The sequence below is a fragment of the Terrapene carolina genome, unplaced genomic scaffold, assembly GCF_002925995.2.
Source record: "Terrapene carolina triunguis isolate 2854851 unplaced genomic scaffold, T_m_triunguis-2.0 Scaffold192, whole genome shotgun sequence".
Taxonomy (NCBI): Eukaryota; Metazoa; Chordata; order Testudines; family Emydidae; genus Terrapene; species Terrapene triunguis.
The window spans coordinates 28,371,416-28,390,901 of record NW_020664543.1 but is presented as its reverse complement, the minus strand read 5'-3'; the positions used below and the strand labels follow the sequence as shown (position 1 = coordinate 28,390,901).

At 51.7% G+C, this 19,486-nt stretch overlaps 1 protein-coding gene across 1 annotated transcript; it reads left to right on the top strand.

Moving 5' to 3' along the window:
* The first annotated feature begins 1,109 nt into the window (after positions 1–1,109).
* Positions 1,110–8,216, top strand: SH3BP5L (SH3 binding domain protein 5 like). The gene is made up of 6 exons (XM_026654514.1): positions 1,110–1,313; positions 3,517–3,579; positions 4,139–4,267; positions 4,670–4,831; positions 5,464–5,637; positions 6,252–8,216. The coding sequence occupies exons 1-6, from the start codon at positions 1,110–1,112 to the stop codon at positions 6,624–6,626; spliced, it is 1,107 nt and encodes a 368-aa protein (XP_026510299.1). The 3' UTR covers positions 6,627–8,216.
* The last annotated feature ends 11,270 nt before the right edge of the window (positions 8,217–19,486 follow it).

Here is a 19,486-nt window from a genome sequence, read left to right as displayed (position 1 = left end):
TGGGGCAGGGAGAGAGGGCCATTGGATGGGTGCTGGGTGCATTGGGGTGAAGGTGGGGGTGGGTGCTGGCTGCATTGGGGTGAGTGCAGGCTACACTGGGGAAGGGGCAGTGGGATGACTGCTGGGCACATTGGAGTGAGTGCAAGGTGCATTGGGGAGGAGGTGGTGTGGGCATAGGGGACATTGGGGTGGGTGCAGTTTGCATTGGGGAAGGGGCAGTGGGATGGTTGCTGGGTGCATTGGGGCAGGGGGAGGGCGGTTGGATGGGTGCAGGATGGATTTGTGGGGTGGATGCAAAGTGCTTTATGGGAAGTAGCAATAGATGGGGCAAGGATGAAGTGGGAACCTGGTGACTCTTCTGTGTCATTTGAAGGTGACAGGGTCCCCTTCTGTCTGGGGTGTGTATGTGTCTCTGGTGGGGTGGGGAATGTTGGTACTGACGAGGGTCCCCCTTACTCTGTTGGTGTCTGGTACAGAGAGCGGTGCCTGATTCACTGTCTGCTGCTTATTTTCCAGCCCCCTCTCCTATCTCTGCAGATCCAGCTGGAACCCAGTTCTCCAGGTTTCACACTCTGAGCCCCTCGAGGACCGGCTCTCATCAGGGTTTCGCTGGGGCTGGCAGTGGGGGGTGGAGGCGCTTCTGGCTCTCTGCCACCGGAGATTCTTCTCCACCCCCTCGCCGAGCCCCCTTCCTGGCCTTTGGTCTCTGTCTCAGATTGCTGAATCCCCGTGGTCCTGATTCTCTCTTCGGGGGACCGAGCTAGCACCTTGCCCCATCCTTTGACTGGGCAGCAAGACGTGGTTCAGACGCTGGTACGGGAAGGGACGTCCATCTCTAATATCTCCTCCAGCGCTGCTGCAGTGGATCCCTGAATATCCTCTCGTGCCTTGTCGCTCAATGCCCCAGCCATTCTCCAAGCTCCTGCTGTAACCCAGAGCTGCCGCGACCATTCCCAATTCCCTGCCTGCTCATGGCTCGGGTGTCAGTGTGACCCAGTGAATGGGCCCACCACTAGGATGCCTGCGTCCCTGTGAAGGCTCTGCCTGCGGCCTGCCTGCTGAAGGAGACCTGATATTGCCAAGGGGAAGAGTGTTGTGGGGGCCCCACCATGGGGGACTCAGACCAGCGGCTGGTTCTGGGCATGAACGTGGGGGACGGGCGCCAGACGCCTCCTGGGGAGCTGCGGACACCCACGCAGGAGGGTGAGGAGCTCAGGGCTCCTATTCCCGAGGATGTCTGCAGTGGTGACGAAACCAAAATGCCTTCGATGGACCAAGATGATGTGGAGGAAGAGTTGGACCCCAGGATACAGGTGAGGGCTGGCTGGACCTGGCTTCCTCTAATGCCATTGGTCACTGGTGTGGGTGTGAGTAGTTCCCATTACAGAAGGCAGTAACCTGTCCTTGGGGGATTAGTTGGGTGGTAAACTGGTGCAAGTTCCTGTGTGGACACTTGTAATCCAGTTCATAACAATTTACCTTAATCTGATTTTTTCACTGAGGGCTTGTCTACATGGAGAGGTTGACCAGCAGAGCTATAGTGAAATAATTATCATGCTGTAGCTATGTTGATATCACTCCCTGTGTGGACATGCTATTCTGGAATAAAAATGACTTTCTTCCAGAAGTTTGAGAGACAAGGTGGTGAGGTAATATCTTTTATTGGGCTGACTGAGCTTTCAAGTTACATGCAGCTCTTCGGGTCTGGGAAAGGTACTCCTAGTGTAACAGCTAACAAGGTTGAAGGGATAGTTTAGTGTAAATAGTTAGCACATATTCTAAGGGGCCATTCAAGGTGAAGTGGCCTGTTAACACAGAATAACAGAAGTTGTCCAATAAAAGATATTACCTCACCCCCCCTTATCGCTCTACAACAACACTCATCCCAGAATAATTACCTGCAAGTAAATATCAGGAAACAGTCACTTTTATTTCTGGACTAGCATGCCCTCATGTGGGGTACACTGGCCTAGCTGTACCAGGATAATAGACAAGCCCTGAATTAAATTGAACTGATTTATAAAACATCTTTGAATCGGATTAAGGCTTTGTCTAGATCAGGATTTAAAGGTGTCCTTTGATCCTGTTATCTCACTTGATCTAATTAACACCTCCTGGGACTCCAAGACAAAGCAGCTGTAACTGTAGCCCGTGCTAAACTGGTGGAGTTAAAAGCCTTCCTAGGATCCTGGTTGTAGGGCTGGAAGGGACCTCTGGAGATCCTATAGTCCAGCCCTTGTAGTCTGTGTCCGCCTTAGAGTAGGGACTGTCTTTCTTTATGTGAGTGTACAGTGCAGCCCCTAGGGGCTACCATAATGTATGTGACTCAGGTCGCGATCAGAGATACAGGATCCTTGGTGCAGGGGCCCATCCTGCCGCCTCAGGGAACAGCAGAGCTCGGGTGCTGTTACCCAGCTCTGATCGTCAATAGATCTCTGAGTGCATTAGGTCTCTCGGCCAGGCCCTCGTTGTCTCACATCTCAATTGTTGCATCATCCTCCTCCCTGGCTGGGACCAGTCCCATCTTTTTACCCAGCTTACGTTTGTTCAGAATGCTGCTGCAAAGATCATTTTCCTGTGACCCCTCCACCCCTCTCTGCGAGCTCCCCATTGGCTCCCCTTCGCATCACACACAAACCGCTTGTCTTAAGGCTTTTCATGGCCCTGTCTATCATTCCCCCCCCCCCCCCCCCGCGCTATCGAGATGTGGAGCCCAGCCTCCGCTCTGCCAGTGACATCAGCCTTCATCACCCATTTGGTAGATTTTTCCCAGCAGCACCTCCCTGCTTCCTGCCATGCCACCCCTGTCTGGAGGAGGGGGAGCAGCAGCTCCCATAAACACCCACAAAGCTACCTCACTGCCCTCCTTCAAGTGCCTCCTTTGCCACGATGCCTACATGACGCTCAACACTGGCTAGGAGCTGCGGCTGCTATCGCGCTGATCGAAAGTGACTCATGGTTCCTTTGTGCTCCCCATCCGTCTCTCTCAGCCCGTTGTCTCTTGTCTAATTGGGGGCACATCTACATTTCTGCAGGTGTTGTACATGGTGCCTGGCACGATGCGGCCCTGAACCATGACTATAATGCATGTTGTGTGTCAGAGACACGTTACCATCCGAGAGCATGAGTCCCTGGCACAAAGCCCTGTCCTGTCTCCTCAGAACAGGTACACACAATGGTCCCCACCGCTGATCTAGCACTTTTCACCAGCAGATCCAAGTGGATTACAAATGTATCAGCATTTCACAGATGGGGAAATGAGGCACAGAGGAGCGAGGCGACTTACCCAAGGTCACCTAGCAGGCCAGTGGCACAGCCTGGAATATGCTCTGTGCACTAGGCCGCGCTGTGTTGTTCATGGTGCCATCCCTCACAGCTGTGCTGGGAGAGGAAGGGTTGCATGGAGGGGTTCTCGCAGGCTGGGAGGGGAGACCCGTCAGGGTGGCACTGTCCCGCTGAGCAGGGTGTGGCGTTGGGGCAGGTCCCTGAGCCTCATGCTCTGCCTCCCCCCTGCAGGAAGAGCTGGAGCATCTCAACCAGGCCAACGAGGAGATCAACCGGGTGGAACTGCAGCTGGACGTGAGTGAGCACTGGGCTCCCTGCAGGGTTGACCGCCGTGCCTTCGACTGAGCATGACCCTGCCACGACCAGCCTCGCGTTACAGCCCTGTCCAGGCCCCGGAGACACCCTGCAGCTCTCACCGATTGTTTCCGTGCTGGGCCAGTGAGCCTGGCTGTTCCTTTAGGGTGGTCACAGCCCTTACTGGGCATTCATTGACCCTTGGAGCTGCTTCCGTAGCCCCTGCCCTGCAAAGCTAAGGGGGCCGGGGTGCTCTCTGGCAGTCTGTCCCAGTGTGGGGCCTGTGCTGCAGGGAGCGGAGTGGGGCTCAGTTGGGGGTGCTCTCCCTTGGCAATCACTGCTGGCCCCAGTTCCCCAGTTTGACGCTAGAGGGTGTTGTGCTACAGGTTGCGGGGCGGGGAGCTCAGCAGGGGGTGCTCTCCCGTGGTGGTCAGTACTGGCCCCAGATCAGCATTAGGGGGTGCTGTGCTGCAAGGAATGGGGTGGGGGCTCAGCAGTGGGCGCTCTCCCCTGGCCGTCAATGCTGGCCCCAATGCTGCTGCTCTCCTCCCCGCTGCAGGAAGCCAGGACCACATACCGCAGGATCCTCTCTGAATCCGCCAGGAAGCTCAACACCCAGGGCTCCCAGCTGGGGAACTGCATCGAGAAAGCACGTCCATACTATGAGGCCCGTCGCCTGGCCAAGGAGGTGTGAATGCTCCCCTTTTCCCTGCCCCCTGCCTGGTGTAGTCCCCGCCCCGTGATATGCCAAAATCAAACTCCTGGGTTCTGTCCTGGCCCTGGGGAGCGAGTGGTGTCTAGTGGGTTAGAGCAGGGGCTGGGAGTCAGGACACCTGGGTTCTGTTCCTGCTCTGGAAGGGAGGTGGGGTCTAGTGGTTAGAGCGGGGGGACTGGGAGCCAGGACTCCTGGGTTTTATCCCCAACTCTGAGGGGGGAGTGGGGTCTAGTGGTTAGAGCATGGGGGCTGGGAGTCGGGACACCTGGGTTCTATCCCTGCTCTGGGAGAGGAGAGGGGGTAGGAGTCCCTTGCCCTGCGCTCGCGCGCGCGCTCTCTCTCTCTCTCTGTGACTTTCCTCTCCCCTTCACGCAGGCCCAGCAGGAGACGCAGAAGGCAGCGCTGCGGTACGAACGGGCGGTCAGCATGCACAATGCCGCCCGTGAGATGGTCTTCGTGGCGGAACAGGGCGTCATGGCCGACAAGAACCGGCTTGACCCCACCTGGCAGGAGATGCTCAACCATGCCACCTGCAAGGTGAGATGTCAGGGTGGGGCTGGACGTTGTACTACCCACGTAGGGGGGGAACCACACCACCTGCAAGGTGAGACATGGGAGGGAGGGAGTGGGCTGTACCAAGCATGGGGATGGGGGAGAACCATGCCATTGGGAAAGTCAGACATGGGGACTGGCCAGGGAGCCATACCAATCACAAGGGCCAGGGGAATTATACCAACCACATGGAGGTGCTGATGATGTGACCTGCTAGGGGAGAGCTGGGGGACCACACTGGCTGGGCACAGGGGGAGGAGGACTTTGCCATCTGCATGGTGAGAGCTGGGAGCATGGAGCTCAGGGACATGGTGGAGGCGATAACCAAATGATGACGCCATCTGCCAGAGGAGGGGTGGGGGTGCAGGTGCCACAAGGACCATACCAACTGCACAGAGAATGGGGGGTGGTAGGCTGTACCCCCCGGGGGAGGTGACAGCCTGAGTCCGTGTTGGGCAGGGACGGACGGGGAGGGGTGATGGAACTGGATGCGGTGGGAGGGTGGGGAGTGGATGGAGGTGACTGAGATCTGCAAGGCTCTGAGTGTATGTGGGGGCGCAGGCTGGGTGGGAATGGGGGCCCGCTCTGAGCTGCGTGTCGTCCTGCTCCGGCTGTAGGTGAATGAGGCAGAGGAGGAGCGGCTGCACAGCGAGCGGGAGCACCAGCGCGTCACCCGGCTTTGCCAGCAGGCTGAAGCCAAGGTGCAGAGCCTGCAGAAATCCCTCAAGCGTGTCATCGTAAAGAGCAAGCCCTACTTCGAGCTCAAGGCCCAGTTCAACCAGATCCTCGAGGTGAGGCGTTACAGCCCCACTGAGATCCTGGGGTGCACACACCCACACCCCTGCTGATATCCTGGCATCCCCAAGGGGGGCCGGGACATGTGCACGCCTGCCCCCACTAAGATCCCGGTGTCAGTGCTTTGGGGGCCATGTGTGTGCAGCTTGGGTGAGATGTACCCACCCCCTGAGATCTCACAATGCCCTGGGTGGCACGTGTTGCTGCTCCCTACCCAGGAAGGGATGGGGTTTCTCATGGCTGCTGCCCTCCCCTGGCTGTGGGGCCCGGGGCAGGGGAGCAGGGAGAGATGTGAGGCTGTGATTGGGTTTGGAGAGGGATGGGGTGCGTGTGTGTGTTTGTGCCTGTGCATGTGCGGGATAACTGCGAGGAAGAGTGGGGGCGGGGCTTAGCATGCAAGGGGTGGACTGAATTTATAGGATGGAGATAGGGGGTGTCTTTCTATCCTGGTTTTGCCTGCCCTCCTCCCCCCCCCCCACACACACACACATCCCCAGGAGCACAGGGCCAAGGGGGCTGGAGTGAAGAGGTGGGATGGGCAGGGAGGGTTTGGGGGTGCTATGTGGCGGCAGAGGGATCTGTGTAACTGCTGATGTTCTCCAACCCCCAGGAGCACAAGGCCAAGGTGACAGGACTGGAGCAGCGGGTCTCCCAAGCCAAAATGCGCTACTCGGTGGCGCTCCGTAACCTGGAGCAGATCAGTGAGCAGATCCATGCCCGGCGGCTGCAGCGCCTCATCCAACGCCGGGCCTCTCCAGTAGGGGCAGAGGCGGGGGCCGGGCTGGGCGCCGAGTGCCCCCCCACGGACACACTCTCCATGCTCAGCTTGCAGACCATTGCCTCCGACCTGCAGAAGTTTGACTCGGTGGAGCATCTGCTGGGGCTGTCGGACGCCACCAGTCTCAACAGCGATGAGCTGGAGGAGCAGGAGCAGCGCCGGGGTGGGCAGAGCCAGTTCAAGCACCACCGCAGCGTCAGCCTCTAACCCACCTCCCTGGCCCTTCCCCTCGGCGAGCCCAGCCGGAAGGGGCTGTGCCAGCCGGGCGAGGAGGGAATGCTGTGGCTGGACACTGCGGCACTGGGGGGTGGGGCGGACAGCCTTCTGTGAAGGACCCCTGCTTCCTAAGGGGGGGCCCAAAGACACTACACCTCCCAGAGGGCATTGCTCATCCTTTCCTCCCCCTGCCCCATGTGTGCCCTCTGCCACTACACCTCCCAGAGGGCATTGCCCATCCCCTCCCCCCCCAGGTGAGTGACCCCTGACACTGCACTGGGTGACCTCTGACACTACACTTCGCAGGGGGTATTGCTGTACTGACACAAGTAGCATGGAGGCTGCTGATTCCAGCCAGCAGGGCTTTCTGGGTCCCCTGCGGTAGGGCTCCATGCTGGAGCCAGGAGCAGACACTGCCCTTTGCTGGAGCAGTGTTACCTGCAGACCCCGCTCCCAGCATGCACTGAGCAGAGCACCCAGTTCCCTTATGTGCTGACAGCCGGGGTCTCCCCAGAGCAGAGACACCAGCACCTCTGGTTTTATGCCCACTATTTGGTCTGCTGCCTTCGCTGACCTGGTTTCCAGCACTGCTACATGTCCTGGGCCGGGGGAGGGAGAAGCAAAACTAGCTGCTGTCTGACACTACATTCCTGGGGGGAGGGGGTTTGGCAGGCCCTGGCCTGGGGCTACTGCATGTGTACATCCCAGGGGACAGGGCGGGAGCTATGGAATGAGGGCCCTCTGGTGTCAGCTCTGATAGCTACAGCCTAGTTCTTGTCCATAACCACAGGCTGGTGAAGGTTGCTGCTGAGACATAGAGATGGCCTGGAGCTAATGCCTTCTCCTAGTGCATACACAGACTGGGCCAGTTCCCTATGCCTATCACGTGGAGCCTGCAGTGCTCACTGGGTGGGTCGCTTGCTCACCTCCTGCAATGTAATAGGGATGCTTCTCTGAAAATGTGGGTGCTTGGTGCCTGAGGTTCATCTCCTAGTGGCAGAGATTACAGGAGCAGCCTGTGCAAACTGTATAGCCTTCCCCACTGCTCACAGGCGGCTGGGCTCAAAGATGCCTGGAGTCTGCCCTTTGAGCAGAGCACCTTCACCCAAAACGTGGCAAGGAGCTGATTCCTTCCCCCTCCAGCAGGTGGCACCAGATGGTTCACTCTAGGCAGCTCCTTGTACTCTTACCTAACCCTGTTCCTCCAGATTTCCTAGGTCAAATCCCCCTCAAATCTTCCTTTATATTGAGACAAATAAGTGTCAAAGCTGCGTGGAAAGTAATTTGCACTAGTTGGTGTGGGGATGGGGGGGTTTGGTGTCAGTTGGGAGGGGGAGCTCCTTGTGCATATCCTCTGCCCCGGAGACCACTCTGGGCTTATCTGTACCCCCTGTGGTCTCCTGGGAGCCGGGGCTGCATCCTCTCTGTGATGGATGCTCCTCTTGGTGGGGGGCTGTTGCTGCTGCTGTGCCCTGGTGTGGTTTCACTCTGCTGTGGCTGTGATGATAACTGCCAGTTTGAGGCAGCCCAGTGGATCCGTATGAGTGAGCGGCTGTGCTGCATATTTTATTTAAAGTAAAGATGCCCCATGGAGATTTGTCTGTCTCTGTCTCATGATTCAATGCAATCCTGGATTGTTCACACTGCAACCACACAATATTGTAGCTAGTTCCCAGGACTCTCATGTGACCTGGGTACAACACCGGGTTTAGCTGTGTTCATGCAGTGGCTGTTTTTTGTAACGACTCAGCACTGTTTCAACCTTGGAGCTTCATATTCTCTGTACAGATTCTGCAAACTCAAGGATTAACTCCACTAGCTGTCAGGAGGAGTTGGTTGTTATCCACTAGAGGGAGATATTGGACAGTTTGCCAGGGTGTTACCATTTCACAGCACAGTCTCGTCAGCTGTGTTTTTTCTGACTGCACTGCACTGTCAATTTGTGTGTAATAAGGAAATATTTGCAGCCATCCCAGAGTTCCTCAGCAGACTAAGGGTTTATCTGTACTGAACATTTTTCACTTATGCTGATGTAACTCCCTTTGTGGGCACTGTTGTTCCAGAATGAATGGCTTTTTAAATTGCCTGTCACACAGGCCTATAAACTGGGCATCAACTTCAATTAAGATCTCTGTCTAGGACAGGTCCTCACATTCAGGCTCTGTCTGTGTCTTGCCAATTCTGCTTCACATCTCTAAGGTCTGGCCTTCGCTATCCATCCACACAGCTACAACTCTCATCCAGGCTCTCATGTCTCATCATCTCGTATCTCAGTCACAGCAACATCCTTCTCTCGGGCCTTGCCCAATGCAGTTTTTCCCTGCTTGGGTCCATTCAGAATGCCGTTGCAGAGTTCATTCTCCTAGGCTGTTGTTTTGACTATGTCACCCATTCTTTGAATCCCTCCTCTGGCTCCCCCTCCTCTATCACATCAAACATAAACTGCTCATCCAGGGGTGCTGTAACTATTTGTATAGTGGGGCTGCTGAAAGCCATTGAACCAAACTGGAAACCCTGTGTATGATGGAAACCACTTCATACCAGGGGGTTCAGAAGCACCCCCCACACCTATAGTTCTAGCACCTATGTGCTCATCTTCACTTTCAAGGCCCTTCATCACCTATCCCCGCCCTACCCATCCCCTCTCATTCACTATCAAGCTGTGGGTGCTTCTCTCCGATCCACCCGTGCTGCCATCACTCACTACATTTTCAAATAAACAACTTTTTGCTTTCCCCTAGGCTACCCCTCCCACTTGGCACCTGAACAGCTACCTCATTATGTGCCTCCAAATCCCACCTTAAAACTCTTTTTTGCCAAGATGGTTACAAAAAAACTCCTTGACTATGATGCTGCTGGTGTGCTGAGACCATGGCCTGTCTTGCTGACCAGTATTGTCACATGGGTTCCTTCTGCTCCCCTGCCTGTGTGTATCCATCTCTTGTCTTATACTTAGATTGTAAGTTCCTTGGGGCAGGGGTCATCTTTTATTCTGTCTGTGTACAGTGCCTAGCACAGCGGGGGTCTGGTCCATGACTGGGGCTCCTAGGTGCTACAGTAATAACACTAATAATTAATAATGAAGCTCCTCTTTGTCATGGGGCGCTGCTGAGACAGCTCGTCTGCTCCAACAGAACTGGACTGCAGGTGGGTAACTGGAGCACATTTTTGGTGGGCCCAGTGGCTATTACTGGGGTTGGGCATTAAGGGGCACATGGAGGGAAGGCTCTTACCATCCTATTCCTGTAATCTCCTTTAGCTCCCCACAGCTGTCTTTATCCCTCTACCCCTTCTTCCATCTCTGCTCACCTGCCCTGCCCCCTGGGGTGGATTAACTACACAGACACTAATACTGCACCCCCCTGTATGCCACTATATTAGCATGAACAAAAACTCTGCTGGTTATAGCTCAAGCTGCTCACGTGTAAAACCTTCCAGTCCAACCTCTGAAAAGCAGGGGAATGTCTAGTTAAGGGAGGGGTTTTCAGCATGACAAAACGCCCACACATCATGTTAACCTAGCTCCTTGACAGACTCTGCGCCATTGTATGGAGCTCCCTTTGCCTCCCAATGTACCTGTGTTTGCAGTGCACATGCCAAATCCCCCTCACTTGCATTCTGAGCGAAAACTGTAATTCTGACCTGAGCAATATCCCCAGGTATCTAATGCAGAACCTTGTGAGCGGTGGGAAGTATATTGTTACCCCTGTTGACAAAAGCAGCTAGCCAAAAATTGGTGGTGGGGGGGGGGGAGAGGGAGGGAGCTTTGAAGGTTGTTCCAATTAGGAGGAGCAACTGGGTGATTGTCAGGTATTTCTTTGATGCAATTTTATTTATTGTACATTCCTTGTTAAAGTCCTGCTTCCCTGAACACAAAGGAACCAAACAACATGGGCAGTGTCTTTTCTCACAGCTCCAAGCCTCTGTCAGTCAGCACCTCAGCACAAAACCTTTAGGCTCCTCCCATCACGACACACTGTGCTTCTAGGTGTGTCTGCTTGGCTTTCTTTCTCTCTCAAACACACTGTGATGGGTTGGATGACAGAAACCCCTTTGGGACTGTCACCTGATGTGCTGAGACTACCTCTAAGCCCGTTTTCCCTGGCAGCTTGGGACTTCAGTACCCTGCCTGGTTGTGCCAGACATGCTTGCCTGCTACAAACACAGACCCAGGTCTGAACCACGTCCCCCAAAAGCGCCAGGCTTAACTGAAAGCACCTTAAGAAGTGTTCCTGTCTCCAACACTCAGGTACCCAACTCCCAATGGGGTCCAAACCCCAAGTAAATCTGTTTTACCCTGTATAAAGCTTATACAGGATAAACTCATAAATTGTTTGCCCTCGATAACACTGATAGAGAGATATGCACAGCTGTTTGCCCCTCCCTCCCCCCAGGTATTAATACATACTCCGGGTTAATCAATAAGTAAAAAGTGATTTTATTAAATACAAAAAGTAGGATTTAAGTGGTTCCAAGTAATAACAGACAGAACGAAGTGAATTACCAAGCAAAATAAAATAAAACATGCAAGTCTAAGGCTAATACAGTAAGAAAACTGAATACAGATATCAGAGTAGCAGCCGTGTTAGTCTGTATCCGCCAAAAGAACAGGAGTTGGTAAGACAACTCCCACCTGTTCATGCTCTCTGTATGTGTGTATATATATATCTCCTCAATATATGTTTCACTCAATATGCATCCGAAGAAGTGGGTTGTAGCCCACGAAAGCTTATGCTCTAATAAATTTGTTAGTCTCTAAGGTGCCACAAGTACTCCTGTTCTTTTGGTGAATACAGATAAAACCTCACCCTCAGAGATGTTTCAATAAGCTTCTTTTACAGACTAGCCTCCTTCTAATGTGGGTCCAGCAACCACTCACACCCCTGTGGTTACTGTCCTTTGTTCCAGTTTCTTTCAGGTATCCTTTGGGGGCAGAGAGGCTACCTCTTGAGCCAGCTGAAGACAAAATGGAGGGGTCTCCCAGGACTTCATGTAGTTTCTCTCTTGTGGGTTGAAACCCCTCCCTCCCCCTGTGTAGAATCCCTTCTACAAGATGGAGTTTTGGAGTCACCTGGGCAAGTCACATGTCCATGCATGACTTAGCTCTCTATAGGAATGTTCCCAGGAAAGCTCAGATGTGGATTGGTGTCTATCAAAGTCTATTGTCAGATTAAGTGTTTCTTGATTGGGCACTTACTGAGAATAGTCTTTTCTCAAGAAGCTGACCAAATGCTTCACTGAGGCTATTTAAAATCAAACAAGTACACAGCCAATATTCATAACTTCGAATACAAAAATGACACATGCATACAAATAGGATGAATATGTTCAGTAGATCATAACCTTTGCAGAGATATGGTACATGACATATGTAGCATAAAACATATTCCAGCTTTGTCATATTTACATTCATAAGCATATTTCTATAAAGCATTATGAGGTGCAACATCACACACACACACCCTTCCACCAATCCAAACCCTGATCCCTGCATGTGAAACCCCTTGGGCCACACAATTCAGTTTATCCTCATGTTTTTCCATGTCCCTGCGGGTTGGGTGCTACTGATGTAGCTTAGGTCACTTCTACACATTTACTCTGGGTGTCAGGTGGCAGCTATGCCCACCACAAAATAGCAAGGTTTAACTCAGCCCACAACAGTGTGTTACATCTCCAGGGATAGAGTCTGGGGTGGACACCAGGGTTTTGCATTATGTGTGAACTGGGCCTAGTATATACAGGTTTTGTACCAATTTAAATTTATTGGTTAGATTTTGCATATTTACTAAAGTATGCTATAAAATATAAGCATCTTTATACCAGTATAAGGGCATCCACACTAAGGGATTTACAATATTGGGTTCTAAAGTTGAATCAATATAAAAACTGATTCAGGCCTTAGAGCATTTGGTGCATAAATTGTGTTTCTTTGGCAGTGCAATGAGTGTCCTTGTGAGGTTGCAGAGTCTGGCAGTGTGATAGGTTAACGTGCCATGCAAGTTCAGGTCTGTTAAAGACACCTCCTTTAAATGCAACAAGGAGTCCGGTGGCACCTTAAAGACTAACAGATTTATTTGGGCATAAGCTTTCGTGGGTAAAAAACCTCACTTCTTCAGATGCATGTGAGAAGTGAGGTTTTTTACCCACGAAAGCTCATGTCCAAATAAATTTGTTAGTCTTTAAGGTGCCACCGGACTCCTTGTTGTTTTTGTGGATACAGACTAACACGGCTACCCCCTGATCTTTGACTCCCTTAAATGGACGTTCCCAGACATTTCTGCAGTTGTACCAATGACTCTTTTGTTCTAATATATTTATAATCCTGTTTTTTTCTGATAAAAGGAAACTCTGATCCTATGGTGCCCGTCGTCTCATCTTCTAGGGCAATAAATACTTCCCAGGTAGGCAGCCACTTCCCTTCTATTGAATGAAGTCTCTGGAATCACAGTGGGTTTCAGAGTGTCCCAGCACTCTCTTCTCCAGTATTTTATCCAGTCTGAGTTTCCAGTATCCCAAGCCCATGGGGAGAGGCTTCCCCAGCCCCAGAGTTCTTTTTGTTTTATAGATTCTTATATTCATGTTAAGGCCAGATTTTATATTTTCTTGCAGAGCTTGGTAGAGGCATTGAATAACATTGGACTGTGGGATATTGTGATGTGGGGACAGACTAACAGTGAGAATCACTCTGTAGCACATTGGCTAGGGCACTCAGCTGACAGGTAGCAGATCCCTGTTTAAATCCTTTTGCCTCCCTCATGCAGGGGGAGAATATGAACTAGGGTCTGTCTACACCCTGGGTGAGTACACTAACCACTGGGCTAAAGGCAGAGGTCTTGCCCTCCCCCCCCGCCAGTTTTGTGTGGCCTCTGAGCACACCTACTAGATCAGGCCCTGCACATGACTTCAGCAAAGCAGCACCTGCCTTCCCAGGTCTGTGGGTTGTTCGGGGGCTTAGGCCCTGCAGGGATTCTGAAACTTCATTGCACCCCAACCTCCTTCTGACAACAAAAATTACTACATGACCCCAGGAGTGGGGACTGAAGCCTGAGTCCATGTGTGATGTGTCACCATACCGGCAGGCGCTGAATTCGGTTTCCAGGCAGCCATGGTAATCCAAAGGGTACGTGGGTTTGGCATCTAATACCTTGATAACATGTGGGAATGTTTTCAAACTGCAGCGCCCTCCTTTCCCATAGCAAACAATGCTGGTTGGGTTTGCCGTTTAAAAGGAGGGGCTGTGGTTTTTGGGTGGATGTGCAGCACACACCTCCCCCCACCACTCTGCATGGCTATTTGGGATGATCCCTTCACCCCTCCCCTCGCCGCATGGCTATTCTCAGGGATGATCCCTTTTAGCCACTTGCAAACAGCCCAGCATGAATGGGGTCCTTTTACTGTTCCCTTACAAAAATTTCCCTATTTCAACTAGGTGACCATGAATGATATCACTCATCTGAGGCTAACACAAAAAGATATAGACTGAATGTTGCTTGAATGCGAACAAAACCCAGGACCATTTGCTGCCATGCTTTGTGTCCAGACTACTTGCTACTGGCTTGGCGTGGTAAAGTGTCCTACCATGGAGGACGAAATAAGGCAGCCCTCCCCAGAAACCTTCTTCAAAGGCTTTCAGAGTACCTCCAGGAGAGCTTCATGGAGATGTCCCTGGAAGATTCCCGCTCCATCCCCAGACATGTTAACCGACTTTTCCAGTAGCTGTACTGGCTGCGAATGCATCCCAAGTCTTTAGGGAAAATCAAACATTAAACACTATTGCTTTTAAACCCTGTACTATAGTTACAATTCAGCAGGCGCTGAATATAAAAGGCAAAATGCGACCTTGTACCTAAAGCACATGTGCTGTCTGCTGTGAATTGCTTGATTCACTGTGAAAGAGTCTCCTTTTTGTTCTCAGAAATGGATCATCTTACATTTTACTCTCCCTTTTTATCCCCCTGCAGGTGAAAATATTTCTATGCTCCCCTTATCATCTCCGTCTCTGAGGTTATTGCAGATTAGAAGGCGAAAAGAACCGCACTCGCAATGATATATTTTCTGAGCTCATGCAGTCCTCCTGCACTGATAGGGCACAGCTGAATGCATGGAGGCATTCAGTGGCAGAGTCCAGGAAAGCATTAAGTGAGTGCGATGAGAAGAGGTAGGATGCAATGCTGAGGCTAATGGGGGAGCAAACAGACGTGCTCAGGTGTCTGCTGGAGCTGCAGGAAAGCCAACAAGAGCACAGACTGCTGCTGTATCCACTTTGGGGGGAGGGATAATTCAGTGGTTTGCGCATTGGCCTGCTAAACCCAGGGTTGTGAGTTCAGTCCTTGAGGGGGCCAGTCATGAAACTGGTATTCAAAGCCTCTCTGATGTGCAGCACACCTACCTGTGCTCTTCTAATCGCCCTGGTGTCTGGCTGTTCAAAATTGGCAGCTAGGCGATTTGCCTCAACCTCCCACCCCACCATAAACGTCTCCCCCTTACTCTCACAGATATTATGGAGCACACAGCAAGCAGTAATAACAATGGGAATATTGGTTGCGCTGAGTTCTAACCTAGTCAGCAAACAGCGCCAGCGAGCTTGTAAAGGTCCAAAGGCACATTCTACCACCATTCTGCACTTGCTCAGCCTATAGTTGAACTGCTCCTTACTACTGTCCAGGCTGCCTGTGTATGGCTTCATGAGCCATGGGAGCAAGGAGTAGGCTGGGTCTCCAAGGATAACTATTGGCATTTCAACTTCCCCAACAGTAATTTTCTGGTCTGGGAAGTAAGTCTCTTCTTGCAACTGCTCAAACAGCCCAGAGTTCCTAAAGATATGGGTGTCATGCACCTTTCCCGGCCATCCCACGTTGATGTCAGTGAAACGTCCCTTGTGATCCACCAGTGCTTGCAGCACCATTGAGAAGTACCCCTTGCAGTTTATGTACTGGTTGGCAAGGTGGTCCAGTGCCAAGATAGGGATATGCGTTCCGTCTATCGCCCCACCACTGTTAGGGAAACCATCCAGTATGACCTGCATATTTCCCAGTCACTACCCTTGATAGCAGGAAGTCAGTGATTGCATTGGCTAGTTGAATCACAGCAGTCCCCACAGTAGATTTGCCCACTCCAAATTGATTCCCGACTGACCAGCTAGCAATCAGCTAGCTAGTCAGTCCTCTTTTGGAGGCTAGTGGAACCTGAGGCTTTCCAGAGGACTCTGAGGGAGAACACTCTGTTGCTGACTGACCCCTTGCTGATAGCCAGGGGATGCGTGTGTGTGTGCGGGGGGGGGGGGGGGGGGCACACAGGGATGCAGGGTCATGTGCCCCCCCAGATTTGCTGCTTGGCTTGTACTGAGCATGCTCAGTAACACTGCTGAAGCTGGCTGCCCTCACTCTGCCCCACCCCCACTATTGGCAGGCATTGGTCATCTCACTTCCCTGATTCTTTCCTCCAGACCCCCGCCCCTCACTTAGTTCACAACTGACCTGCAACAGACAAAACACGAGGAAACATGAACAGCGTGACAGTGCCCCATGTCTCATGCTGAAGCTGATTGGTTTTGTCATAAACAGGTTTTGAAATTTTACATCGCATCTGTGCCTGAGGCAAAGAAGCATTTTTGTGGCTCCTCCAGAGCATCTGCAAAGCCTCATTCAGTGGTTGCATTCCAGGTGGTGAACTGCCTGGTCAATCGCAGCTGCCTTGCTGCTGATGTGAGTGAAATTGCTGGTTTCATTGTGGACATAACCAATCAGGTTCCATACATAACCAATCAGACCAGCTTGTCTGTGATCTTTCAGACCGGGCAATGTGTGATGGGAACATCTCTAGGGCCTGACCTATGCTTAAAAGCTAGGTCGACATCGCTATGGTGCTCAGGGGTGTCTAAAATTCACACTCCTGTATGACGTAGCTATGGTGACCTAACCCTACTGTAGACTCAACTAGGTTGATGGGAAAATGGTTCTGCTGGCCTAGCTATCACTGCTTGGGGAGGTTGATCATGTACAGCAACAGAAAAAACCCTTCAGCCATTGTAGGAAATATCTACACTATGGCGCTACAGAGGCATAGCTATGGTACTGTAGAGCCCAAAGTGTAGACGTGGCCTAAGACTCCTCTACTTCAGTTTCAATATGTTACTTATGGAGGTTCTGGATGTGTTGGGGGAACTTCATGCCACAAGCTTTCATTTGACTCCAGGTCATGTCTGGCTGCTGAAGACCAGTGTGGAAGTCCTGGGTCCTTTGACACCAGTGCTCTGGGATCTGCACTGGCTTCCCACAGCCTTCCACGTGGAGTTTTAGATGCTGGTTTTGACACTGAGAGCCCTTAATGGCCTGAAACCTTCCTGCTTGAGAGACATTTCACTTCACATGCCATAATACTGCTCCACTATAGGTGAGTGGAGACACTTGAGTTAGAGTCCCCTCCCCGCTTGACATAAAAGAGAGGCTGCTGGCAGGGTGTTCATTGGTCTGAAATTGCCTGAATCTGTTGACCTTCTGGGGACACCGCAAAGCCCGTCTGTTTGGGCAGGCACTTGCAGACTAGTGGGGTGGGTTTGGGAGAGTGATGGGGAGATTTTGATTTGTAATATGTGTGGGGAGGAAAAAATATGCTGCTTTGTTGTGTGATGATTTTTATATTGCATCCTCTAATGAATGGTGAGGATAGGGGGTCTGTTTCACTGTTTTATATAAAGCCAAATAAATGGATACAATATATGCCCATGAAATATCACAACCCTGTCAGTTAGGCTACTGATGTTCTTGTACCGTGATTGTTCTGTCATCACATTTTTATCAGTCAGCCTGTGGGGTTTGGTCATTGAGACCAGCCCAGTTTCATTTCTTGCTGCTTGTAGGATCATTTGCTCAGTGCAAAGTTTCAAATGAATGGACATTCAATATAGTTATATTTTATGTAACCCTTCTGCCCATCTAAGTTGGCAGCAACAAGGGCCGGGTTCTGTATCTAGGGGTTCCGTTTCAATAACGGAATGCAAAACCGGCTCGAGCCCCCACCCAGTGACCTGGGACAATTACATACCACCCCCCTGGGTACCTCTAAGAGGCAATACTTCCCCTCTCGCAAGCACGGAGTCTGAGTGTAGCAGAAAATGTTTAATAACATGAGGTAAACGACATCAGCATAAAATTGGAAAAACACCACAAACAGGATTCATAACACAAACCATGAGCAAAACCCACCCCAGCAAATTGGGCTGTGTCCTTTCCCTTTGGTTCTTGAATCCAGCAACCCAAAAATCACCCAGAGTCCCCAAAGTCCAACAGCCCCAAAGTCTCTTGGGTCCAGCAACCACCCAAAGTCCCAAAAGTCCAACAACCCCCAAAGTCTCTGTCCCTGGTCAGTGCAGCCCCAGAGTAAAAGGGGGGGGTCACACAGGGTGTTAAGGGGCACCTTACGTGATCCGAGGCTGGCCAGCCGTCTGTTTCTCCGTGGGGGTTCCGCCGCAGCCCTTACCACGAGCCAGTCCACTTTCCTGCCATCCCACGAACTGCTCCGCTCTACAAGCTGCTCCGCTCCACTCCGCTCTGCTCACCGACCTGTGAGCCGTTCCAGCCGTCCCCACAAACAGCTCCGCTCGCCATTCCTTGGGCCACTCCAACCGGCCCCGCAAGGCTCCACGCCGCTCGCTGCTCCTCCAGTCGTCCCCACAAATTGCTCCACCAGCTGCTGAGCAATATAGCTTCAGGCTCCCCCACTAGTTAACACAGCACTCAGTGATCTCAGCTCTTAATAACATCAGCTCTTTTGTGATGTCAGCTCTTAGCGATTTCAGCTCATAGTATAGTAGGGGAGCCCCAGTGCTGGTGCACCATTGGCCCAAAGTGAATTCAGCTCAGCAGCCTGTAACTAGACTCCTAAGGGAATCAAAGTTAGCTCTGACATTCAACAGTGGAGAGAGGAGGTGGTGCAATTGGTGTTTCAAACCCTCAGAGGGGGCCCATACCATCAGGTACAACTTAGAGAATTTTTTCACTTCAAGGTCCCAGAAACAAAGGCAAGGTTTTCATCTCAAGGCCAAAAGACCAAAAACATCAAGACACTTGATCACAGCCTTGGATAGACCAAGAGACTACCTACACTTGACCAAAGCTTAGTCCTCATCCTCTCTCAATTCACTGGGTTTTGTAACCCATGCCCCTTGTCAAGCAAGTGCTACTTAGGTAATGGTGAAGGACTCACTCAGTCCTTCTGTCATACAACAGTTCCACTGGCCTTGATTCACAGAATCAGGGTAACAAAACTTTATTCTTCCTGCCCCAATAATAGAGAAACTGGGGATCCCACACCAGCCAAAGTAACCACTTTCAGTTGCTGTGTTTCATGCCAGGCGAGTGGGTGTGCCTATGCAAACAAGATCAGCCCCTGGAGTTCTTTTCCACACTCGCCATAATTCACCACCAGATGTCAGGGTAGAGCTCATCCTGACTCTGCTTACATCTAGATATGGATGAAACTTTATGGGCATCATAAACTCTAGAAGCCAGGACTGTGCTCTCTTAACCAGGACTATAGCTGTTCCTCATTGCCCCAAAAGGCAGAGTAAAAGGCTGGTCTACCTTGAAAAGTCACATCAGCATAGCTATGTCTCTGAGGGATGTGAAAATCCACACCCTAGAGAGATGTAGTTAAACCGACCTAATCCACGGTGTAGACAGCAGTAAATTGATGGAAAAATTCTTCTGTCAACCTAGGTAACTCTTTTTGGGGATTAACTACGCCGATGGGTAATAAGTGTCTACCCTAATGCGGTGCAGGTGCACCTGTGTCCCTGTAATGGTTTAAGTGTAGACATAGCGTTAAATAGAGATCCATGGAGTAAAGAGAGT